Raw genomic sequence first — 21,405 nt, 5'->3', positions numbered from 1 at the left:
CGACTGTGCCACACGGAGCATTCCTTCTGCAGGGTTATTTCTCTCTTGCGAGCACCCACAACTTCGTTTCCGACAGGCAAACCGCGTTGAAAACATATCGACACAACTCTGGATTGCCCCGAAAGCAGTTCATGAATTTGTGACTCGTTGATTTAGACTTTGCGTCACATTGTCAAGCAAGTCACTGTACTCACTGAGGCGACTTGTCATAGTAAGTACTTCACATCCGCCACTCAGCTCGCGCAAAACTACAGCACGAATACCACAAGTCTACGACTAAACTAGCACAAAACGCGATGGAGTTATTCGGGCGTTGTCTGTTCCCGATACTACTTCGACTGTGTGCTGACACGTCTTGCTGACAGCTCAATCATCGCTCTACCTACCACACCAGGGAGTGACAACATCAAATACTGACTGGACATCACATCTTGGGTCTGTAAGTACGGAGTGCTCTACTCGAAAGCTAGCTCCAGCTTTTGCTGCCCTCCGTCATGTCATGATTCTAAGCTAATGGCTGGCTTGTCAGGTCTCTACCTACGGGTCTCACCCAACAACATGCCGCCGAAACGAAAGTTCAAAGGCACAAAGGCCATTTCCAACACCCCTCTCAAGACGCCGCGTAAGTCCGCAAGCCTACGACTGCTTTTGTATGCTCCCTAAAGGGTTATGCTAACCTTGGCATAGCCGCTAGCGCATTGTCTAATAAGCGAAGTAGTCTTCAGGGTTCGAAGACATCTCGCCTTGCTCCTTCAGTACCGTTCCAAATGACAACGCGTCGCGGTGCAAAAGGCACGTCTAACCACACGAGCTCGGCTGGGCCATCTAGCGCAAGCTCTGGCAGTCGTCGCAGTTCTCTGAATGAGATTGCGCAAAACGAGGATGCAACTCCCGACCATGAGGATGCGCGACCAGCCAAGCGCAGCCGAACATCGTCCGATTCTGGTTCGCAGCAGAGATCTAATGGCTCTTACGACAACAACACACCCATGAATGGCACGCAAACTCCAGAGCCACAGAAGCCCTCATCTGATGCGACTTCAACGGCACCAAAAGCGGCTGGCAAGAAGAGACGCGCATCAGACGACTCAACACAGTCCAGCAAAACACGTCCAAACGGAGTTCTAACCCGAAACCAAAGCGATGTCTCCGAACAACAACCGCGCAAAAAGCGCAAAACAAAAGAAACAGCAGCAGACACCGCCGCCGACCAACCTCCTGAATTAACAGATGCTAGCACAGCACCCAATTCACCTGAGCAGGTTCCAGATGTTGACGGCCATCAAAGCCTTCAGAACGTTCTGCCGACCAATGGCGATGCCCCTGCAAAGTCCGGCAGGCGTTTGCCCGGTCGTCGGCGCCAACCGCATCCGGACATCAATGTGGAGACTGATTTGCGTCGACAACTCAATCTCAAGATGAGTTACCGCAGTCTTGCAAAGGTTCAGAAGGTCTTGCTAGAAGAGTTGGCGAATCGCACGACGAAGAATCTTGAGGACGATCCTCGATACCACAAAAAATGTCCCGAGTACGATGCTGTTATGGCCCAGCTGGACCAACGCCGCGACGCTCGTCTGGACCAAGTCAATGCTATGCGCACATATCGCCTCGAAGAATTGGAACGAGTGCGCATTGCTGAGGAGCATATCCAGCGCGAGCAGTATGTCAACAGATTTCGAGAGCTACAAGATGACTTTATGCTTCAAATATTCTACCGCGCCAAGCAACTCGAACGGGAGATGAAGGGCCAGGAGGCCGACGCCACAGACGATGAAGACAACATTCTTCCGCCTACTTTCAGTGACGAACCTATTCATGCTGATGATTATCGCATCGGCTCGAAGTTTGCCTCACGTAGCAGAGCTTACGTTGAGGCAGACAAGGAGCTCAAGAACGATTCCGTGCGGCGACAGTTCACCGCAGCACGTGTCGCTTTTGTCGAGAACGATGAAGAGGCTGATGATTCTATCGACGACGTTGCTGGTGGCTTTGCAAAGTTTGACGGACCAGATCGCACAGAAGCGATCGCACATTATAACATCACCAGTCTCGCTGATGCCGCCGTTGAAGTTGAAAGGACGCCAACACCACAACCAGAACCACCCAAGGCCGAAATTATTTCGAACGAGCATGCCGCTCTGCTCATGATGCTTGCTGACGTATCAGCACATCAGCCGCGCACCACGGTCGTGCCAAAGCCTCAGTACCACTACCCAGACCCGCGCCAACAGCCGCCACCGCCTCCACGAGCGACAACGCCTATCATAAAACAGGAGCCTGCACGAGAAAAATCCCCTGAGTTCGCACAGCCAGCGGTACCGTTGGGATTGCCGTCTCAAGCTGCGCATAGCAGTCCTCCTAAGAGCACCCAAGCTGCAGTAGATCTGACTCAAAGTGGCCCTCTTTCTGAAGCTAGCGCCACGGCTTCGGCGAAAGAAACTGAAGTTCCGGCGAAATCAACACCAAGGTTATCAACACATAGAATCATGGACATCCTCAACGATGATCAGGAGGTCCCTGTCTCTAGGAACAGGGAGTCTCTGCCCCCAGCTCGAGAGCCGAGTACACCATCAATGCGAGAAGCTTCTACTCATCGTCGGACACCATCCAGGAGCGACGCGCTTAGGGTAGACGCTGTGATGAACAAGGAAGAGCCGCCTATAGATCAGGCATTGATGGATGCGTTGAGTGGCCCGCCTCAAAGCAACCCACCATCTTCCCCACCATCAAATACTCAATCTTGGCAACAACAACCTCCTCCGCCCCCATCACAACAACAGCAACAATCAAGTGTTCCACCACAGACACGCGAGCCCGAAGAGTCGTTGCGTCGTCGGGATCCTTTACAAAAGATTAGGGAACTTCTGGACAGGAAGGCACGCGAGCTTGGTCGAGAACCTCCCGATCGTTCCCACTATAGACAGGGGCCGCCTGCCTGGTATAGAGCAACTACTCAATCCTCAAATACACAAGAACGAGCTGAAGTCGCGGCATACGATCCAACAAGGCCATCAACGGGCCTGTACGATGGTTTGTCAGGCATGTTTGCAGCCCGTCGACAATCCAACGAACAACCCCCCCAGCAATGGGAACATGATAGACGGATGAGTGGTCATCAGGTGTCTCAACAGTCCGCATCATCGCCATACCAAGGTCATGCTTCACAGCCTCATTATGGGGAACAGAACAAGTCAGGCCGGACTCCACCGACACATCAGAGCCCATATGCTCCACCCGCAGGAGCATTGCCACTTCCGCCAAAGCCTCCTGGGCCATTGCCATCCGCACCTCCCATCAACTACCGCTTCGCACATTATGATCCTGCACCGCCTCGCCAGCCATATCCACCGCAATCACCAAGCTACCCACCAACGTCGCACCCGCCTCAAGGGCCGCCGCCGCCACCGTACCCACAACCATACGGCGGTGCACCGTCATACCAAGGTGGCTACATACCACCACCAGGATCCTTTCAAGCACCTCCCCCTCCATCATCGAGCACAGGCTCATACCAACCACTCAAGATCCACCAGTACGGGGGTCAACCAATACTTCCCGCAAATATGGCGCCTCCGCCACAAAGCGGGCCACCGCCTCTACCCTACATCGGGCAGTCAGGACCACCACAACAGGGTCCTCCCCCTTCTCAACAACAAGCCTACTCCCCGACGCATCCCCATACTTTACCGATGCACTACGAACAGCGTGAAGGGCAGCCTCAAAACAACGGTGAACGTTCGTCTGATCCACAATCAAGACCTAGGCGGCAGTATAGGAGCTACCACGCCCCTGGAACACAGTTCAGGAGCTATCAGGGGCCGGGAGAGCAACGGAGGAGGGGCAATTAAACACATCTCTGATTGCAACGAGAATGGTAATTGTACATTATGAATGGTTCTGCCGTCGTTATCCGATGATTTTCTTTGTACAGGGTGGTTGCATAAAGCGGGTTCTTTTGGTTAACTGCATTGTTGGTTTCTTGCGCAGTTCTATAGCATTACTTCATTCCGGATACCCTGGGCGGCCGCGCAGGTTTCGCGTGGAGGGTTTTTTTTTAGGTAGAACTTTTATTGATATCCATGTTCTGATGATGTCCATAAGTCTTGTTGCCGTGGAGATTGCCATGGTAATGTGTGATACCTGCTGTTTAGTCGCTAATGAAACGAAGAATATGTTTAAAGATTGCGTAAAGGATTATCAAGTATAGAAGTTGGGTATCACTATTGCTATTGCTGCTCCGCTCCAATATAACCAAAACACAACATTTGCACGAGCACTTCGCACAAACCTCTTTCTTCTTATCCTACCCACTCACACCTTCTATGCTCTCCTCTTGACTCTAGGCGTAGGCGTCCAATCCCGTCCTAACCCAGATCCCCCCTTTCTATCCCCACCAAACCCAGCACTGCCTCCACCCCTTGGTGTCGCTTTGCCCATTCTCTCAAATAGCCTCTGAGCGGCGGGCGTCAAATCTCCTTTCGCTTTCCTTCCTGGTGTCATGCCGCCAATAGCAGGTCCTCTCCTTGGCGTCGGCGCGCTTAAGAATCTCGGCGTCTCACTTGTGAATATTCCCAAGCCCGAGCCTGTTGGCTTCGCCTGCTTGTCGGTGTTGGATCGTTTAGCACCAATCTGCTCGACCATTTTGTGATGCATCTTCTCGCGCGACGACGAGTCGTTGATTGTGAATGGTGTGGTTTTGTCACTACTACCTAGACCGTAACGTTCTAGGAGGTCGGTGGGTGCGTCGTCGTCGTCATCGTCAGAGGGAGAAGGGGGTTGCGCGTCAACGAAAGCGTAGCCGTTCACTCGGGGTGTTTCGCTCCCAGTGTAACCTCCTTCGCTGGAATTGAGACGCGGACGTCCTGCAACAGCATCACGGACGGCTGAAAGTGTGGGACTGGGTGGACGAGGAGGGTCTGCTTCGGGGGCGGGGAGGCGAGTATTGTTGTAGAGGACTTTCTTTGGAGGTGCGAGGGAGGTGTTTTCGGCTTGTTGCGCGCGAGTCGGTGCCCATTGTTCTACGCTGTCAGGGCCGAACATGAGGCTGTTTCGGGCAGTATGTCGGTGTCCTGTGGGCGCTGCCGGTCGGTCATCGAGGTTCTGACTTGGTCGTGTGCTGAGTACCATGTCCTTGCCTCCAGACGCAGCGGCTCTAGCTTCGATGACCTTCTGTTGTGCTACGCGCTGCTTGCTCGCGTACATGTTGCTTTCCCGTAGCCATATGTTCTTCTCAAATTTTGTCTTATTCTGCTTGTCGATGATTTGACTGAAACTCTCCTGGTCTTCGCTCGTGTATTTTGCTTGGAATGCGCCTAAGCTCATGTTTAGGTCGACATTATCTAGTTTGCCCAGGCCTTCCTCGTCGTCTTCAATTTCCGTCCCAGCGAGTGTAACAGGTGTGTCTGCGCCCCATACACTTGGAGTCTTGTCACCAGCTCCGCCTGTCTTGTCGAACCTCGTTCTCGCTGCCATCTTTCTTTGTCCGCTCGGCACAGGAGTCATGACCTGTGTGAGCTTCTTGCCGGCTTCTCTGATCCATGACCGATCTTTGCTTTCCACAGCGTTGAGATACTCGCGTTGTGCGTCTGCTTCTGCTAACCCTGGGAAGAAGTCGCGGCGAATGATGTGTGAAACGGCGGAAACATAGGTATCTTCGTCTAGGACTACCGAAGGGCGTTTTATACGTTTGGGGGCGGGCGGTGGCGGCATAAGCGCATTAGATGCGCTGCGCTTCGTGAGCGCTGTCGAGTCTGACATGATGCGGTTGGGGTGGGGTGAGATTCAAGAGGCGAATGGAGGTTTCTCTCCGACGATGCGATAGATTTAATGAACTATGCGAATGAAAATGTCGCTGAATGGTGGAGAGAGAGTTTCGGTATGTGTTTGGCACCCACATGGGTTGGTGAAAGAGCGTTGGCGCAAAGTGACTTTCGTGAACGATGATGTCTTAGCGTCGGCAGAAAGTGTCCACCGCCTCCAGCCCTATCAGCCATGTTAATTGTGGGTGAAAGGTACCTGCATACTTACCATTTCAGTGACACAAGATACTAGCTTAGTCGGATAGTTCTCAAATATTAGCACACGATCAGAATGAGATTACTCCAGGAGATATAACATAGCGCTACTCTTAACATTGTTTTCCACATCATATCTGTTTTGATTGATGTGCACACGTCGCACATACTATCCTCTCATAAGGGAACCCAGCTGCTCATATACCTCAGATACCAACATAACGACATTGGCGAGCCTGTAACGTGCCGCGGCAACAAGATGATCCAATGTCCCGCTGTTCCTGCACGTCGAATGCTTCTTCCGAGCACTTTGTAGTTCGGGACGATATCGTAATTCTTTCAGCATTCCACCACGACTGATGGCGAGTGGAGTAGAAATAAGGAATCCTATCCAAGAACCATAATCTAATAGAAAGATTCAACCATGGCGTCCTTGTGGGTGGTGTTAATGTTGGCGGGGCCGTTGCCCTCACCGAGCCTGAAGACGGACTCGACGACAGAGAGCTCGGTCGCTGTAGTATCGAGACCTGAATTTTCCAATTAGTCCTTGACCTTGATGTTCTTCAATCAATATGCACATACCAGTGACAGCCATCCAGTCGTTGACGACCATGCCCGCACCCACGACCGCGCTACCGCGGTTTACACTACCAGCCACAAGCGGCACTTGGAGCAAACTCGACAGCTCATCTTGGTCCTGAATGCTTGTCTTTGGGTGCACAATGCCACCCTGATTGCTGAGAGCCATGTAGCTACCAGTGAGCACGTTGTCCGCGATAGTCTGCCTGAAAACCTCGACACCTAGTACATCAGCTATTATCTCCTCCGTTTCGCGTTCGATGTCCGGGTGTACGAGAGCAACGTGGTCGTTGCAACATATCACGTTGCCAAGGGCTGATAATCGTTCTTCTATTCTCTGAATCTTGACTTCGTCGGGTATGGAGTTTCGGAGATGCTGGAGTTCTTGGTCGGTGGTTGTGGTGGGAACGAGGAGACCTTTCTTGTTACTGGGAATGTGTTAGAGTATTCTCCTGTAGCATTGGTTGAATATGACATGATGCCACAAGTCGGGATACATACCCAGCAGTCAGTCTGCCGACGATTCTGGTTCCAGCAATGGTGGCGTGGCAGATGGGGATGACATCTTGAAGTTCTGCTTCGAAGACACTGTCGCGCCACTGTCAGTACATATTTTTCGCAGTGTATGCTCGCCACGGTCGCATAACATGCTACCGCACTACATCGAGCCGGGAACAGCTATTGAGCTATGCGCACCTGTAAAAGTTCTCGCTTGCGCCGACTGCGACAATCGCATACGCATTTGTGAGTGTAGAGAAGACACCGACTTCGTTGGAGTTTTCGAACTGAGCGCGAACAGCCATGATTGTTGAATCGACGTTGGGGTCTTTTTGTGAGGCTCTTTGGGGTGGTTAGAAGAAAGAAGGCAAGGGTATTTAGTGCGCGGTGGGTAAGCTGGTCGTGAATCTGCAGAAACTGTGAAGGCGGGACTATTTTGTAAAGAGCGACATCATAAGCCCCGCTACCCAATCGGAGCTAGCGCAGTTCGACTCATCCTGAGTGAACCCTGCATATGAGCAAAGTCCCACTGCGAACTTCGCCACTGCATCTACATGCTCGTGCTGCTATGACTGTGAATCTGAAGAGTCATCACTTGGCGAGTTCGTCGGATGAGATGACATGTTCGTCTTGTCGACGTGCTGCGACTCGTACCCGTCACCGTGCGTACTTTGGACGTGTTACTGGGATCGCACGTCCATTATCGTGAAGCAAGCCACCGTCCTTGACATCTGCAATACATGGCTGTGCACTCGTCAATTTCGCAACATGCAGCCTCATGGCAACGCGACACTGCGCTTAGCAACAACCGCAAAGCTCGGTGATAAACTTTCGGAGCATTGATCAAAAGCGACACAAGTCCATGAAAGTGTTCGAGGCTTGATCAGAGCATCCGCTATGAGCAAGCGCACGGTGCGACGCTCCACTTGACATATGTCACGACATTGCCGTCCTCTGTGGGCTGACCATACTGGAGCTCACAACTTTCGTAACTTCAACCCTGCGATGATCAGTCCGGGGCGCAATGTAATAGAGAAGGTAATCGTTATATTGACGTCTCATCGTACAGTTGACGTAGAACGCATGATAATAATTACAAGATCATATAGTTCGTCAAGCCCCAGCCGCGACGATATTATCCAGGAGCAGCGCACGGTTGACGCTACGCTTCAGATTCCCAGCCACCTCGACGACATCCTTGTCTTATTTCAAACTCCCAAGACGATGTGACAGGTGACAAGTAACAAGTATGGAACACGAAGATAGTGATATTGTGAAGTGGCTGACATGGCCAAATATTGCAAAGCAAATGGGTAATACGCTGTCGGCCATACTAGAACAAGCAGCAAAAAGAGAACGCCCGCTAAACTGCAGCATGCCGTACACGATACGCGCGGAGAATCGAAATGCGAGAAATATACAACAGCGGCTGTGCGTAGACAAGACAACGTACTCGAAACGAGATCAATTAGATGTCGAAGAGAAAGCACCTGCCGTGTGACGGAGCCAGAAAAACATTAACACTTGCGTGATGACATGATTATGTTCGTAAAATGGTTCGTAATGCAAGTGCACAGCGTGCAAATGTCGGATGTGAATGGAAAAGTTCGGCGACGACATCGTGGTGGAATCGGTTCGCCCGAGTGTAAAAGTGGGTGTCACTTATGACATTCGCGATGCGAGGATGGCCAACGCAACGATGACGCCGATCAGAAGCGTCCCTACTCCAGACATGACACGATTGAGGTTGCGCCACCAAGTTGCTTTCTGGAAAGACTTGTCATCGGCGGGACCCATGGCTTGGGCGAATTGCTGCTCCAAGTCGGCCTGGCTAACAGTGGGGGTGCCCACAGTATTGGGGTCCAGAGGCAAGGGGAGGAACGAAGCGATTATCCAAGCTGTAGTCCTAATTAGCAAATCTCTCCATACATAGACATCCGGCATTATAGCCAGAGTTGGTACTTACCAGGTGGGAAGATAAATCCTATGCAGAAAAGTAGGATTTGTCTGTTTTGACGCCCGAAAAGTGTGGTGTGCATGTCGTCATCCAGAGATGGTGCGTTCCACGCGCTGTATCGTGTTTGACCTCTCTGGTCAGTTCGGAGGTGTGGTGTTGAGTAGCCGCTGAGAGGGTACATGTTAGGTCCAACAGCATATACGGCTCCATCAATGGAGTGCACGTCGTCAGCTAGAGAGACGGTATCGGCGTGTGAAGCTCGGTTCCGAGGGCGATTCCGTGGCCGGTAAATGCTGAGCGGAAAGTTGCTCTCCGAAGGAGTGTGTGATCGCCCACTGTGAGAGGTTCCCAGCCGTATGCTACCAGAAGACTCGGATTCCGGAGCGCCGACTGATATACGCTCTCCTTTTTGGTAGTAGACCCTCGCCCATGCCGGGATGTTGTTTGCTAGGAACGTGGACATGTGGGACTGCGAGGATCCAGGCCGCGAGTCACTCATTGATACCGCATCAGCGCTGTTCGTTCTATGCAGATATCCAGAGTTTTTCATCCGTAGCGGAATCGACGTGGGCAGCGGTGAGATGGTATCCATGTGCTCACTGTTGTCGTCGGACGAACTTCTGGAGGTTGGGGAGAACAGCGGCCGAGGTACTGCGACTGAGGAGAACTCGGTTTGACCTTCCGACGATACATTGTCCGATGACGATTGTGCGCTCCCAATAGTCTGCCCTCTCCGGCGTGGAATCGCTGTTCGACCATTGCCCGCATAGCTCTCTTGTGAATGTGATCTTGCGCCGATTGATCGTGAGTTTCGTGCAAGGGATCGCGAATCACGTTCGGACACGGAAGCGATGGTCGATAGCTGGGAGCTCCAGTGGTGGACCAGCGAGGGGTCATGCATCCGGGATGCAATATTAGGCGTGTTTTGGGAATCAGCTCGCGAGCTGCTGGCCGACGGCGCGCGTACGACGGGATAATTAATTCGGATGCCGCTCGCAAAGGATGCTGTGCTTGCTTCATGAAGAGATGGCGATGGCTGTGATGAAGCGAGTGTATGTGTTGGTTCGATGCTGGTGTAGGAAATATCAGAAAACGTGAACGACTCTGTACTTTGCTGAGGATTCAATACAGGTTGTCGATAGTCAGTGTCACTAGTGAGAGCAGGCCCCCTAGCTTGGGATTCGGCTGACGGAGTTTGCGGTAACGGTCGACCGACACTGACACTTGGCGAGTTTCCGACATTACTGTTTGGGTGTGATGAGGCGGGAGGAGCGGGTGAGGCAAAAGATGCAGCAGAGGCCTTGGGGGTTAATGCACGGTCGGAATCACCGCCAGAAGAAGATGGAGGAACAGCCCGGATGGTTGGCCTTTGGGACTGTGAGGATACGACTTCCTCAAGTACCTCCAACCCTTTTGCGTCGTCTTCTAATTCGGGTGGGGGTGAGGATGGGGCAGTGCTCCCCTGGGAAAATCTTAAAGTCGATGGCGTAAAGGAAGATGCTATGAGGGTATCTTCCTCAGACATGCTAGTGGAGCCCGAGTGTCTGAAACCCTTCTTGCGTGACAGGATAGGCTGTGGTGTTCGCGCTCGGCTCGCCTCGAACTTTGCAATGGTACTGGCGACCTGGCTGACATTTGAAACGTGAGATCCCGGCCGCTCAAAGCCATAACCTGGCGCATGACGGGGTGGGGGCAGAACTTGCGAGGGTTCGCTGGGTACGGGATATTTCTGATAGATGTCATGGCCGGGATCTTGAACTATGCGGATGGTGGAACCCGAGTGTTGATTGGTTTGCGAGTTTGAGCGCTCGTGAAGTGGCTTGCGGACAGGAGACGAGTTTATCGACTGCGATTGTGGCGGCGAAAATCTGGGACCTTGTTCGAGTTTGTTTTGCGAGTCTGCGCGACGGTGTTGTGATGAGGACATGCTGTGGTGGTGTGGTGGGCCGAGGATGCCGATATGTGGGCTGGTAAACGCGTGCTGCGGAGAAGTCGAAACCGATCATTAATGATGGGGAATGGGTAGAAAGGCAGTAAAAAGAGGACGTAAAGACCGTGTGTGAAGGTAGTCAATGAGTGACAAAAGTGCTAAAACATATCAAAAAGAATGGCGGCCCGCAGGCATTAACAGTAAGAAGAATTGATGGAGAGAGGGCGAGGAGTGGTGGTGAATCGAGGAAGACGGGCGTTTGGCAGCAGCTCGGCCTAAAGAGGGTTCGTGGCTCTATGCAGAAGCAGGTTCGCGCTGCAGGTGCGATCCAATTGACAGCTCAGCCCCGGCAAGCGATGGAGCACGACCCGCGAATTATGATGACTTGTACAGAGATGTCCCCAATGCGCACAATATGCCCTTTGTCTAGCCTATGCGGATGGCGACTGAAGGATATGAGCTTCTGGATGCGCGGTCCACGCGACGATGCGATGCGCCCGGGGAACCCTCGTCCAAACGGCTCTCCTAGCAGGTCGCCAGAGGCGCGTCGCGGTTGAACGTTAAAATGAAATTATATTTTAGGACGGGCCAGTGACGACGAGCAGCGATCCGGACTAGCCGTTGAGTGGCAGAGAAGCTGGCCAGTGGGCCTTGCGGTGTGCGTCCTGCAGGGGTAACGCGGGAGGTCGTGCTAAGTCGCCGGGGGTTTTGGCAGAGGGCCTGGGACGTGACAGGAGCCGAGACGAACGGACGATCGGGCGCACGTGACCAGCAGCGTGCGAGGGCGATTTGGGAGCCGGCGGTTTATCGATAGTCGGGGGCTGTCCTGTGCGAAACAACATGCTCGCGACAACGCGGGGGGGCCGAGGTCAGGTATAACAGCTCGCTCATGGTTCTTTTCCTAGTCCAAGTATAGCGTGTTTGACGAGTTGCTGCTTTTTTGCAACATCTTGCCATGCCTCCGCCCCTCAACGGCTGGCGAGACAAGCTCAGCGCGCTCGAGGACTTGTACGAGCGACATGTCAAGGGCGGTAAGTGACGATCCATTGGCCTGTGAGGGCTCCCTTTGACTTCAAACCCTCCTAAACGCCTGCGCGACCCACATCGGACCAACTCTGTTGCGCTTCTTCGTCGAAACATTGCCATGGAGTCTAACGTGTCGTCAGTCCCCAAACCGCCCGTCCTCTCTGCGAGTGCTGCGGCGCTTCTGTCGGTACGTTTGTTTCAAGCTCCCACCCCCACCACCATTGCCCTTCCTCTCACCCAATCGCACCGCATGCGCCAAACATGCTGAAGTACAGCCAACACCTGCGCCTAAATATGGCTAACACACGCGACTGCAGGCTGCCTATGTCTTCATCTACGTAATCCCCTTCTACCTGTCGCCTGCAACGCGACCCTCTCCGACTCTCACGCGCGATGCACCGTCGTCGATACGCGCCCGTGTACGCGCAGTTACCTTCTCCACTGCCCTATGCTCTGTCCTCACCGTAATCGTACTCTACCAACATGATGCGTCCGCCATGGAGATCCTCAGCCTGCTTGGCATATGGCCTGTTTCACCCGTAGATACCATCCGGACCATGCTGTTGGTCGTGATCCTCTTCGCAGGCCCAATCTTCGAGCATGGTATTGTAGACGATGGTTGGAGAGACTGGATCAAGCTAAACGGTGTCAACGAGTCCTTGAGTAGCTGGATCGGATACCGGAATTTTGTAGTCGTACGTTGTCTATTTCGAGTTATTTCCTGCTCCGCTAACACTCGCACACCAGGGCCCCGTCAGTGAAGAGCTCGTCTGGCGCTCCTTCATCGTCCCCCTCCATGTCCTCGCCCAATTCTCCGGCAAGCAAATCGTGTTCCTCACACCACTGTACTTCGGCATCGCGCATCTGCACCACCTTTACGAATTCCGCATAACCCATTCTGAAGTCCCGTTCTTCATCGCCGTGCTTCGTTCACTCTTCCAGTTCACATACACATCGCTCTTCGGGTTCTTCGCCGCCTTCGTCTTCATCAGGACTGGAAATGTGTACACGTGCATGCTAGCGCATACCTTTTGCAACTGGATGGGGCTTCCACGCTTCTACGGTCGTGTGGGAGTTGAAGCTGGCATCCCCATCGGACCGCCAGATGTCGATAAGAAAGATGATGAGCAAAGGAATGTTCCAGCTTATCAAGGGAAGGGTGTTGGATGGACAGTAGCCTATTACCTCGTACTCGTAGCTGGCGCTCTAGGCTTCTATCATCAGCTGTTTCCGCTGACCGAGAGCAGCCATGCTCTGCCTGTTGACTTGAGTAAGTAGTAAGGACATCTGCGTGCTTGGTGTCTTCGGAACGCAGAAAAGGGGACGCGCAGAGTTACACCGTACAGTCGCACACGACGTACAGCACAGCAATTCAGATATCATAGAGGTGGTTATCGTAATCTCGCAATAGCCCACCAGTTATCCTTCTCGTAGCCCGATTCCAACACCACTCCGCCAGCCTGCTCAATATCACCCTCAAGCTCCCCTTTCCGATACAGGTGATAATATCTCAAGAATGTCTTGTCACCATCTGGCTTCGGCGCCTCTTCTTCGTGAGCTTGACTCTCATCCTTCTTCTTCCGTCCTTTCTCCTTGTCCTTTTTCTGCTTCAAGACCCACGGCACCATGACATCCTGCTCGTGACCCTCGTCCCATCCTCTTCGACTATCTTTTTGCTCGAGTGCCCAAACGTAGATCAGTGCTCTACCACCTTCCACCTTACCATCACCGTTCCCATGAGATGATGATGATGATGATGATGGCCGCAGTAGGTCCAAAACACATTTCACGGCCTCCACCCTCCTTGCTGGCGTAGATAAATGATGCACGACCGCTATCGAAATAGCAAAATCAAATACACCATTTGGATGAGGTAGCGAGAGGTTGTCTGCTACGACCACATCGTGCGGCTCATGTTGTTTGGCAATCTTGACAAGGTTTGTTGATCTACATCTTCGTTAACCCTAGAACAATTATTCGTAATGCTCGAAACAGTCATTCAAACTTACCGGTCACTACCCACGATCCACACTTTCTTATTAACAGCCAAGTATTTTCCGTTTCCACATCCCACATCGGCACCTATAGCGCCATCACACTGTTCCTTCAGAAAACGTTCGACGATAGGCCATGGCTGATATCTTGTTAGTCATGAATGCTCTCTTTCTGATTTATGCCACTAGTAGCAAGGGTGGACGCACACCTTGTAGCGAGTGGACGAAAAGTGCGACGCAATTTCTTCGTAGACCGAATGGACGTGTTCAGCTTCATAAGATACACCTTGGGTCTCTGAAGCCGCCATTGTGTTATTGCATCGATGGATATGTGTAGATGACCGTGCAGGAAGTTCTAAAGTGAGTAGATTGATGGGTGATGGGGCCAATGGGGGGTGGAGGGGGTGCCAAGACGCTGCCGAGGAAGGCAGCTTTTGGCGCTGTCTTTGTCGCTCAACACTGCCATCTGCTCATGCTTCGATTCAGACCATTGTCTTACCAAGCCTACCATATCCCAAACACATGCGAGTATGAACAGATCATGACGACTTCGATATCGACTGATTTGCTTTGAGATGAACCTTCATCGAAGTTCCAGGTTTGGACACTATTCCAGGACCATCGGAGAACTTGCATCTCTCAGAAAAGGCAGTAACCTTTGACCCAGTATGGGTCCAACATGAGTATACAGGCCTCAAGATTGGTTCAACGTTTGAGAGATAACTGTATAGTCTCGTATCATGGAAGCGACTAGAGAAAAACGTACACCAGTTTCATCCTTGAGGTCTCGTTGGAGGTACTCGGCGTATGCTTGAAGCGATGAATGCCTATCCTTGCGAAGAGTCGAAGAGAGTGTGTGTATGAACAATATGCCCATACCTACAGATACCTACTCAGGCTCGCCCAACGAGAAGTATCTAATCGAGTATGCGTCCGCATCGGATGGCGTCTACCAATCGAAATTGGTGTCATGATTTTATAGGCCACACACTCTGCTGAACTTATCGATTTACTTCATGCAAGCTTATGAATCCAAAGTTTGATAATCAATTCGTCCCCTCAGGTACAGAGTAGTGTTACTCCGAACGGTCTTCTAGCTCAGCAAACCTTAGGTTAAGATCATTATCCCAAAAGATTAGATGAAGCAGAAATCGATTCAACACGATACGGGCCTTAGACCACGATATTGGCGACCAGAACACAGAGGAGAATGTGGCGTCGTCGTAATCAACAGAATTCGTCACATCTAGCGAATCCGGTGGCATGCGAAAGCTTTTGACCAACTCACAAAGAAAAGCTTGAAAGCTCTTCAACATAGCAAGACACCTCTTGAACTTTCGAGCTTCACATTCCAGCACTTTCGTAGGGAGCTGACTTGAAGAGCTAAGAAAAATCCTTGTCGCTTGTCGACGCCATGGCACTTCCGTATTCGAATATGTGTGTTTAACCGGCAGCACGTCACTGGTCAACGACGACGCAAGTTTAGATGGAACTTCATCAATACATATTGCGCCGCGTACTGAACTGCGAATTGTCAATAGAAGAGGCCTTCTGCCGCGTGGCACTCGCGGTGCCTACAAGATTGATCATCTGCAAAAGATCCAAAGCTCTTGGCTGCCTGCATCTTACACAGTTTTACTTTCAGATCGTTTTGAAGCTTATCAAACGCCCATACCGCTCAAGATGCATATATCAACCCTCATGGCGACCATCTTATTCGTTACCGCCGCTGTCGCAACGCCCTACCCTTGGGCTGCACCACAAGCCAGTCTTGCTCCAACTCCAAGTGGTGTGCGAAAACACAATCGCACGCACAGGAACAGACACAAAGAGCCAACACCTACCTTTAAGGAGGGTTGTGAATGCGCAATGCCGGTTGTGCCAATGAACCTGCTCAGCGCGAATGAGAGGTGCTTGATGAAACAAGCTGCTGCTATGGGTTGCTATCTAAGCTCCAAGGGCGGATGTCCATCGCCGGCACCTGCTGTAAGTACAGATGTGAGGAATGAGTAGAGAGTGCTGACCCGTTGTAGTGCGGACTCGGACCCCTACCAGGCATACCTATGCAATGAAGCCAGAGTCGTGATGCGCTCGATCTTCAGAAGATCGGATATGGACGTCGTGTACAGACCTCGCATGGTATCGGACACAGGTATCTAGAACACCGTGGCGTGAAGAGTTGCTATAGTCACCCTCCTACCGAATTCAGCCGTTGCGTATAAAATCTCAGCGTCTTCATGCAGAACGTTTTGTTCTTCAATTCATATTTTCAAGTAGTCTTCAGTTTTCTACAAGATGGCGATCGGCAAGTAACCTTGATGGCGATACCATTCGTGGGGCATCGTCACAGCTAAAACGCCTGACCGAGCCCAACATGTTCTCCGAGACTTCTTCAGTTGCAATCCGCGTTCCTCTCACCTCCTTTGAGAGATTTGAATGATCCCGCAGGCCGTCTACCCAAGCCTCTTCCTCTTTCCCTGGCTATCATCTACATTTCCACTAAGTGCCCTCTTGTGAGTACCAGCGTCTCGAACTACCCTCAACCTATCCTTCTTCAACGATCCAGCATGCCTGCCTGCGAATTCTCTGTCCGGACATCCATCGTCACCGGATTCGATAAGCGGTTTAATATCTGCTGCCCGGAATAGCGTAGGTACATCGCTTAATAGAGCTCGGTATTGATCTTTCTCTCTGCACCAGAGTATGAGTGCTGTCAGTGGTCCGGCGTCCGGGCCAGTAGGCAACGACTGTAAGCCGTGGGCGAGGGCGAGAAGTGGGTAATCGATCTTCTCCCAAACATCGTAGACCCATCCTTCAGCCGTATGGTTCGTGGTCATGTCGATGACTGAGGATTTGAGAGCGGGTGAAGGTGTAGGTGTGTCTTTGCCGACTTCGTCGATGTCCATTTCTTCAACCTCCTCGAGCTTGGTGCAGTCCCTCTTCCTTGCAGCCATAGCAGCACATGAGATACTACCTGGCTTCACCACCTCATCGCCTTGAAGCCCTCGCGTCATGATAAGGAACTCCCGTATCATACTCCCTGTCACGCCAGCGTTTGCCATGCGCTCCGCTGCGTGACCCCAATAGTAATGCTGCGGAAAGTAAGACAGCAACTCCATGATTGTGAACTCCGTATCCTCAATAAGGGCGATGTTCACAGTGCAAGGTGTTGCAACACTCTTGAATGGGCAGAACTGGTTCTTGTCCTTCATAGAGTCTTGGTTCTGAAGCAGCGGATTGAGTTGGATGTTTGGTGTAGTAGGGGTCGACTGCATAGAAAGCATCATAAGCTCGGGGATAGGCGACTTGAGCTTGCGTGTTGAACGAAATGCTCCGCTTCCGTGCAATTTCTTCTCTGGCGTGGGGATGAAGTCAGCGGTATGGTTGGTCTCTTTTTCTGATAGCCAACGCCAAGCGTCGCTGAGGTCGAAGATCTTATTCGGACAATCGCGAGCCTCGCGCCATGGATAAGTAATCATGGGTATGAAGGTGTTCGAATTAGTGGGGCTGTTGGTTCCACCGCCATTACATTGCTGGTCTATGGTGCGACGAGGGGCGTGGAAATCCACTTGCCCTTCCCACGGCAGTGTCCAATCCACACCATCGAAATTGTACACCTCGGCGTCACTTCCGTCACTCAGCTTGAGCATTTCAGGCAACAAGCCGAACTCAGGGTGCAACTCGCCACCTGGTACGTACTTTTGTAATCCTTGCTGCTTTAGCTCCTCACGGGTAAGCGGTATTGCTCCAACAGGAGTCAACTTAAACGCTTGACGGTACGGATCGAAAGCTATTAGAAGAAGTCCGGACCAGGAGACATGCTTCCATCCCATCGGAAGTACGAGTTTGGGGACAAGTGTAAAGTCTGGGAGGCCACCGACGATAGGAACGAACGCTTGGTGGAAGAGGAGACGCGGGTCCATTGCCGGGTATGGATATGAGGGATGTGTGCTTCCTCCTGGAGGATACTGTAGTTGCCAAGAGAGAGAATGCATAGTCGGTAGCCCCTCGAAGGGAACCGGATCGCTCTTGATAGGTACAACACTGAAATCAGCATGCTCGTCACGATCGGGTGTCGCTGGTGAAGGTGGTGATTTCCGAGCAGTCTTTGGGTCTGTAGCCGGTAGCTGGACAGTGTCTTGATCAAAAACAGCTGATTAGCTGGAGCGCTGACAATGCTAGCATTTGAAGGACTTACAGATTGGTTTCGCCTGCGTACGCAGTCTAGTACTCCGGCGAACTTTTATTGGATTGATCGGGCGTTCGAGCTCGCGAGCAAGTACTGCATCATTTTGAGTAGCATCCTCAACTGCTCGCAAAATTGTAGTGTTGACATCTTCGGCTTCCCTCTTACCCGTATCGGTACAATGCTGAATCAGTATAGAGTGCTGGTCGACAGCGTCTTTAGTTTGTCCCCGAGTGGTTTGCCAAGCCAGCTCTTCTTTCGCGGAGCCGACCGATGGTGTATAGTGCGTATCACTGCGGAAAGTAGGGGTGTTTGGAGATGGCAAACCATGCCAGAGCACTGGATTGCGCTTCTTCCTGGGTGTATGTGGCTCTCCCATCAATGCTGACTCTTGGAAAGGTTTGCTGCTGGGGGTAGTGGTTTCACCATCTAGGATCTGGTCGACGCAGTCATCTCTAGCGGGTGAGTTAACGTTGCCTGCCCATGAATAAGTATCCATTTCGCAAATCATATGTTTGCTCAGCCAACTCACTTGAGCTTATGTACGGCTCTCTGGTAGGAGAGGGCGTGCGGTAAGATTTCCCCATAGTGTTGGCTGTCGTTATTGGTAATTTGAGGAGCGAGAATCAAGAAAAGCACAGTGCAAGTCGGGCGACTAGAGGTTGTAATCCCCCATTTAGCATCACAATGAGTAAGAGGAGTGATAATGAGAACAGCGATGCTAAAATTTGTGGAGAAGAAGGTGAGGATGAAAAGAGATAGTAGTTTCACCTTCACCGCTGGACATAACAAGTTTGAGTAATATCTACTCATTTCTACCAGGTCGTACCCAAGGCACCAATCGCTGGGCCATCTCCATCGAAGAACTCCTCGTCCAAAAGTTGGAGGATCACTTGTTGACCAACCCACTGTTCCTCCGCCGCAGGTCGGATCCTCTCCGGGGGCAGAACGAAACCAAAGTCTCCGGTGTCGGGTAATTCGATGGTCATGGAAAACTTAGCGCGACCAATAGTGTAGACATGGTCGATCGATGCACCAGTCGTCGGGTACAAGGTCGCTCCGCTAGGACCGAAGACGTACGTAGTTGCATTGGTCGAGTAGTAGCGGATGGTATCGCTCATCAAAGCAGCAGCTTTAGTCCACATGCCGAGTTCTGGTGCGTACAGGGTTTCTTTGTGGCCGAACGGGTACAGTATAAGTTGAGAGTAGCTATGCCAGTCGATGTATAACTTGATGCCTTGCTCATCGCGTATCTTTCGAATCAGGTTGTCCATGCCCTGGTTCTCAGGCGTATCGCGGGGCGCTTCTCCCCTGTAGGTTTGCGAGCATGGGTCTGGCGAAGCTCCGCGCGGGTCAGCATCCCAGTTCCTGAGACTACGGGTCAGTGCATATCGCAACGGCTCAAAGACAACCATCACTCACGTCTCCCAGTTTCGGTTCACGTCACGACCAAAGCACGTCTGGTTGGCAGCGTTTTCTGGTGGTGGCTGACGGTTCTTGCGCCACAAGCGATTGTCAGTTTGAGAGAAGACGAATCCTACGACTGATAAGCGAAAACCATCAAGTTTGATCGGAGTACTATGGCTTACCATCAGGATTGACGAATGGGAACATATAGAAGTCGTAGTTGTCCAAGACGGCTTGCGTGTCGTTGTCACCTGCCTTGTATCCGTCGACAAGCTGCTTCGCGATATATTCGATGACTGGTGCAGTGATCCACTCACGGGCATGCACAGTACCGCTAAGCGTGGGTGTACAAAGTCAGTATATGTTTCATATGCAATTCGTACAGGGACACTTACTGGTAGATGACTGCAGGCTTTCCAGGACCACCAGCTCCCCAGAGATGAACGCCGAACATGTCGCGTCCTTCGTAAGATGTTCCAGTGCTCGTCCAGTTTGAGTGCTCCGGGAACGACTCCTGTAAATCGCGCCACCAGCTAATGTGCTATGGAGAGTTGATTAGTTTTGGTTCAAATCTGGGTAATAGATCACCCACGTCTTCATATGGATGGTAGCTATCAAACCACGCATCTTCGGACCCATTCGATTGCCTCTTCCAGGCCTTCTTGACATAAGACTCTCGGGCAATAGAATCGGCTAGGTTCTCGTGCAGAGTTCGAGATTTGAGCCCCAGTGCATTGAAGGCGTCCAATTGCTCGGGTGCAATGAGAACATCCCAAGTTCCACGAACTTCGTTCAAGGTCTCGTGAGGAATGGAAGCAAGCGCCCGCTTTGCTGACGCATACTGAGACCCAGTAGACTGGAGGCGGTGGACCTGGTAGCCATCATATGAGACGGGTTGGGGGCTACGGATCGTGGCACACGTAGCGAGTGATAGCCAAGCAAGACTGAGTACGAACTTCATGATGATGATCCACTGAGGAAGTGGTCAACTGAAAAGCGTGAGGTACTTGAGCTGCGTAGAGTGCGGGTTCTTTATACTTTTTGCATGTCCAACAACTTGGCGTACCGCCCGTCTGTTGGTACCATGATAAGCACAAAGCATGTCTTCCCAAGCCATGACCATGAGTATTGGCGGCTCAACGTGCGCACTGTGACATGGGTGATGTTGCCCAAGAGCCCGCTTAATCGTGGATAAGATACAACTGGGGTATTTCCCCAAGTCGTGGTAGTCTTGACCTGCCGGTTCTGCATTAGGTCTTCCATGGCATTTCTGGGCGAGGGGTAGTAACGTCATATGTTGTCTTACATACTGATTTTCATGAAGATGTACGATATTTCGGCTGATGTACGACCGAGCGCAGTCTGTTGTGTTGTAGCAATTGCATATATAGATTGCGGCGTAGTGAGTTAAGCCGCGTGGCTGAGTTCCAAGGGTGCCCTTCGCAAAGCACACCTGCAGTAGCACCACGATGGACATCGAACGGGAGCAGTCATTACAAAGATTGCCAGTACTAACCCATACCGAACACAGTAGAACAGGTCTGACGTACCGATCGGACTGACAAGAAGATGAGGGGAAGATTGCACATAGAGCATGGAACCATCTCCGAAGAGTAGAACGCTAGTATGCATCTGGACTAGTCTGTTTTTCCCGTGCCAACGCAACCGTGACACCCGGCCCCAAGGATCGAGGTGTACGTTCTAGTTTGCTGGATGCCTGAACTTTGTAGGGCAAGGATATCCTGCCCATCATAGCACTGGTCAAGCCGAAGCGTCTATCGAACGACGTTGGATACTATGTTCGACGAATGTAT

At 51.7% G+C, this 21,405-nt stretch overlaps 10 protein-coding genes across 10 annotated transcripts; 3 read left to right on the top strand and 7 right to left on the bottom strand.

Moving 5' to 3' along the window:
- Positions 1-558: 558 nt before the first annotated feature.
- Positions 559-3,848, top strand: CC77DRAFT_1062380 (hypothetical protein; the record flags this gene model as incomplete). The annotated part of the gene is made up of 2 exons (XM_018528516.1): positions 559-622; positions 688-3,848. The coding sequence occupies 2 exons, from the start codon at positions 559-561 to the stop codon at positions 3,846-3,848; spliced, it is 3,225 nt and encodes a 1,074-aa protein (XP_018384637.1).
- A 472-nt stretch (positions 3,849-4,320) lies between these two features.
- CC77DRAFT_938624 (hypothetical protein) lies at positions 4,321-5,757 on the bottom strand (the record flags this gene model as incomplete). The annotated part of the gene is made up of 1 exon (XM_018534627.1): positions 4,321-5,757. The coding sequence occupies one exon, from the start codon at positions 5,755-5,757 to the stop codon at positions 4,321-4,323; it is 1,437 nt and encodes a 478-aa protein (XP_018384636.1).
- A 662-nt stretch (positions 5,758-6,419) lies between these two features.
- Positions 6,420-7,396, bottom strand: CC77DRAFT_1032003 (eukaryotic translation initiation factor-like protein 6; the record flags this gene model as incomplete). The annotated part of the gene is made up of 4 exons (XM_018526707.1): positions 6,420-6,541; positions 6,597-7,021; positions 7,095-7,181; positions 7,290-7,396. 4 exons carry the CDS (start codon positions 7,394-7,396, stop codon positions 6,420-6,422), a joined length of 741 nt encoding a protein of 246 aa, XP_018384635.1.
- Positions 7,397-8,753: 1,357 nt separating this feature from the next.
- CC77DRAFT_1032002 (hypothetical protein) lies at positions 8,754-10,975 on the bottom strand (the record flags this gene model as incomplete). The annotated part of the gene is made up of 2 exons (XM_018526706.1): positions 8,754-8,989; positions 9,058-10,975. The coding sequence occupies 2 exons, from the start codon at positions 10,973-10,975 to the stop codon at positions 8,754-8,756; spliced, it is 2,154 nt and encodes a 717-aa protein (XP_018384634.1).
- An 827-nt stretch (positions 10,976-11,802) lies between these two features.
- Positions 11,803-13,650, top strand: CC77DRAFT_965113 (Abi-domain-containing protein). Its single transcript, XM_018535708.1, has 4 exons — positions 11,803-12,009; positions 12,145-12,191; positions 12,322-12,699; positions 12,752-13,650. The coding sequence occupies exons 1-4, from the start codon at positions 11,934-11,936 to the stop codon at positions 13,280-13,282; spliced, it is 1,032 nt and encodes a 343-aa protein (XP_018384633.1). The 5' UTR covers positions 11,803-11,933; the 3' UTR covers positions 13,283-13,650.
- On the bottom strand, positions 13,181-14,351 carry CC77DRAFT_991231 (S-adenosyl-L-methionine-dependent methyltransferase). Its single transcript, XM_018536345.1, has 3 exons — positions 14,208-14,351; positions 14,014-14,138; positions 13,181-13,951 (listed from the first exon to the last, which is right to left on the bottom strand). Exons 1-3 carry the CDS (start codon positions 14,304-14,306, stop codon positions 13,396-13,398), a joined length of 780 nt encoding a protein of 259 aa, XP_018384632.1. The 5' UTR covers positions 14,307-14,351; the 3' UTR covers positions 13,181-13,395.
- Positions 14,352-15,699: 1,348 nt separating this feature from the next.
- On the top strand, positions 15,700-16,070 carry CC77DRAFT_1062375 (hypothetical protein; the record flags this gene model as incomplete). The annotated part of the gene is made up of 2 exons (XM_018528515.1): positions 15,700-15,984; positions 16,032-16,070. 2 exons carry the CDS (start codon positions 15,700-15,702, stop codon positions 16,068-16,070), a joined length of 324 nt encoding a protein of 107 aa, XP_018384631.1.
- A 297-nt stretch (positions 16,071-16,367) lies between these two features.
- CC77DRAFT_965107 (hypothetical protein) lies at positions 16,368-18,566 on the bottom strand (the record flags this gene model as incomplete). Its single annotated transcript, XM_018535707.1, has 3 exons — positions 16,368-18,151; positions 18,218-18,347; positions 18,396-18,566. The coding sequence occupies 3 exons, from the start codon at positions 18,561-18,563 to the stop codon at positions 16,452-16,454; spliced, it is 1,998 nt and encodes a 665-aa protein (XP_018384630.1). The 3' UTR covers positions 16,368-16,451.
- A 333-nt stretch (positions 18,567-18,899) lies between these two features.
- On the bottom strand, positions 18,900-21,015 carry CC77DRAFT_965105 (hypothetical protein). Its single transcript, XM_018535706.1, has 6 exons — positions 20,902-21,015; positions 20,184-20,827; positions 19,987-20,132; positions 19,774-19,925; positions 19,607-19,721; positions 18,900-19,552 (listed from the first exon to the last, which is right to left on the bottom strand). The coding sequence occupies exons 2-6, from the start codon at positions 20,550-20,552 to the stop codon at positions 19,000-19,002; spliced, it is 1,335 nt and encodes a 444-aa protein (XP_018384629.1). The 5' UTR covers positions 20,553-20,827; positions 20,902-21,015; the 3' UTR covers positions 18,900-18,999.
- On the bottom strand, positions 20,177-21,145 carry CC77DRAFT_151287 (hypothetical protein). The gene has a single exon (XM_018530315.1). The coding sequence runs from the start codon at positions 21,066-21,068 to the stop codon at positions 20,577-20,579; it is 492 nt and encodes a 163-aa protein (XP_018384628.1). The 5' UTR covers positions 21,069-21,145; the 3' UTR covers positions 20,177-20,576.
- Between the last annotated feature and the right edge of the window lie 260 nt (positions 21,146-21,405).

This window comes from Alternaria alternata (assembly GCF_001642055.1).
Source record: "Alternaria alternata strain SRC1lrK2f unplaced genomic scaffold CC77scaffold_13, whole genome shotgun sequence".
In the NCBI taxonomy this organism is placed as follows: Eukaryota; Fungi; Ascomycota; class Dothideomycetes; order Pleosporales; family Pleosporaceae; genus Alternaria; species Alternaria alternata.
The sequence above is the reverse complement of the archived record's forward strand: the minus strand, read 5'-3'. Positions and strand labels throughout refer to the sequence as shown.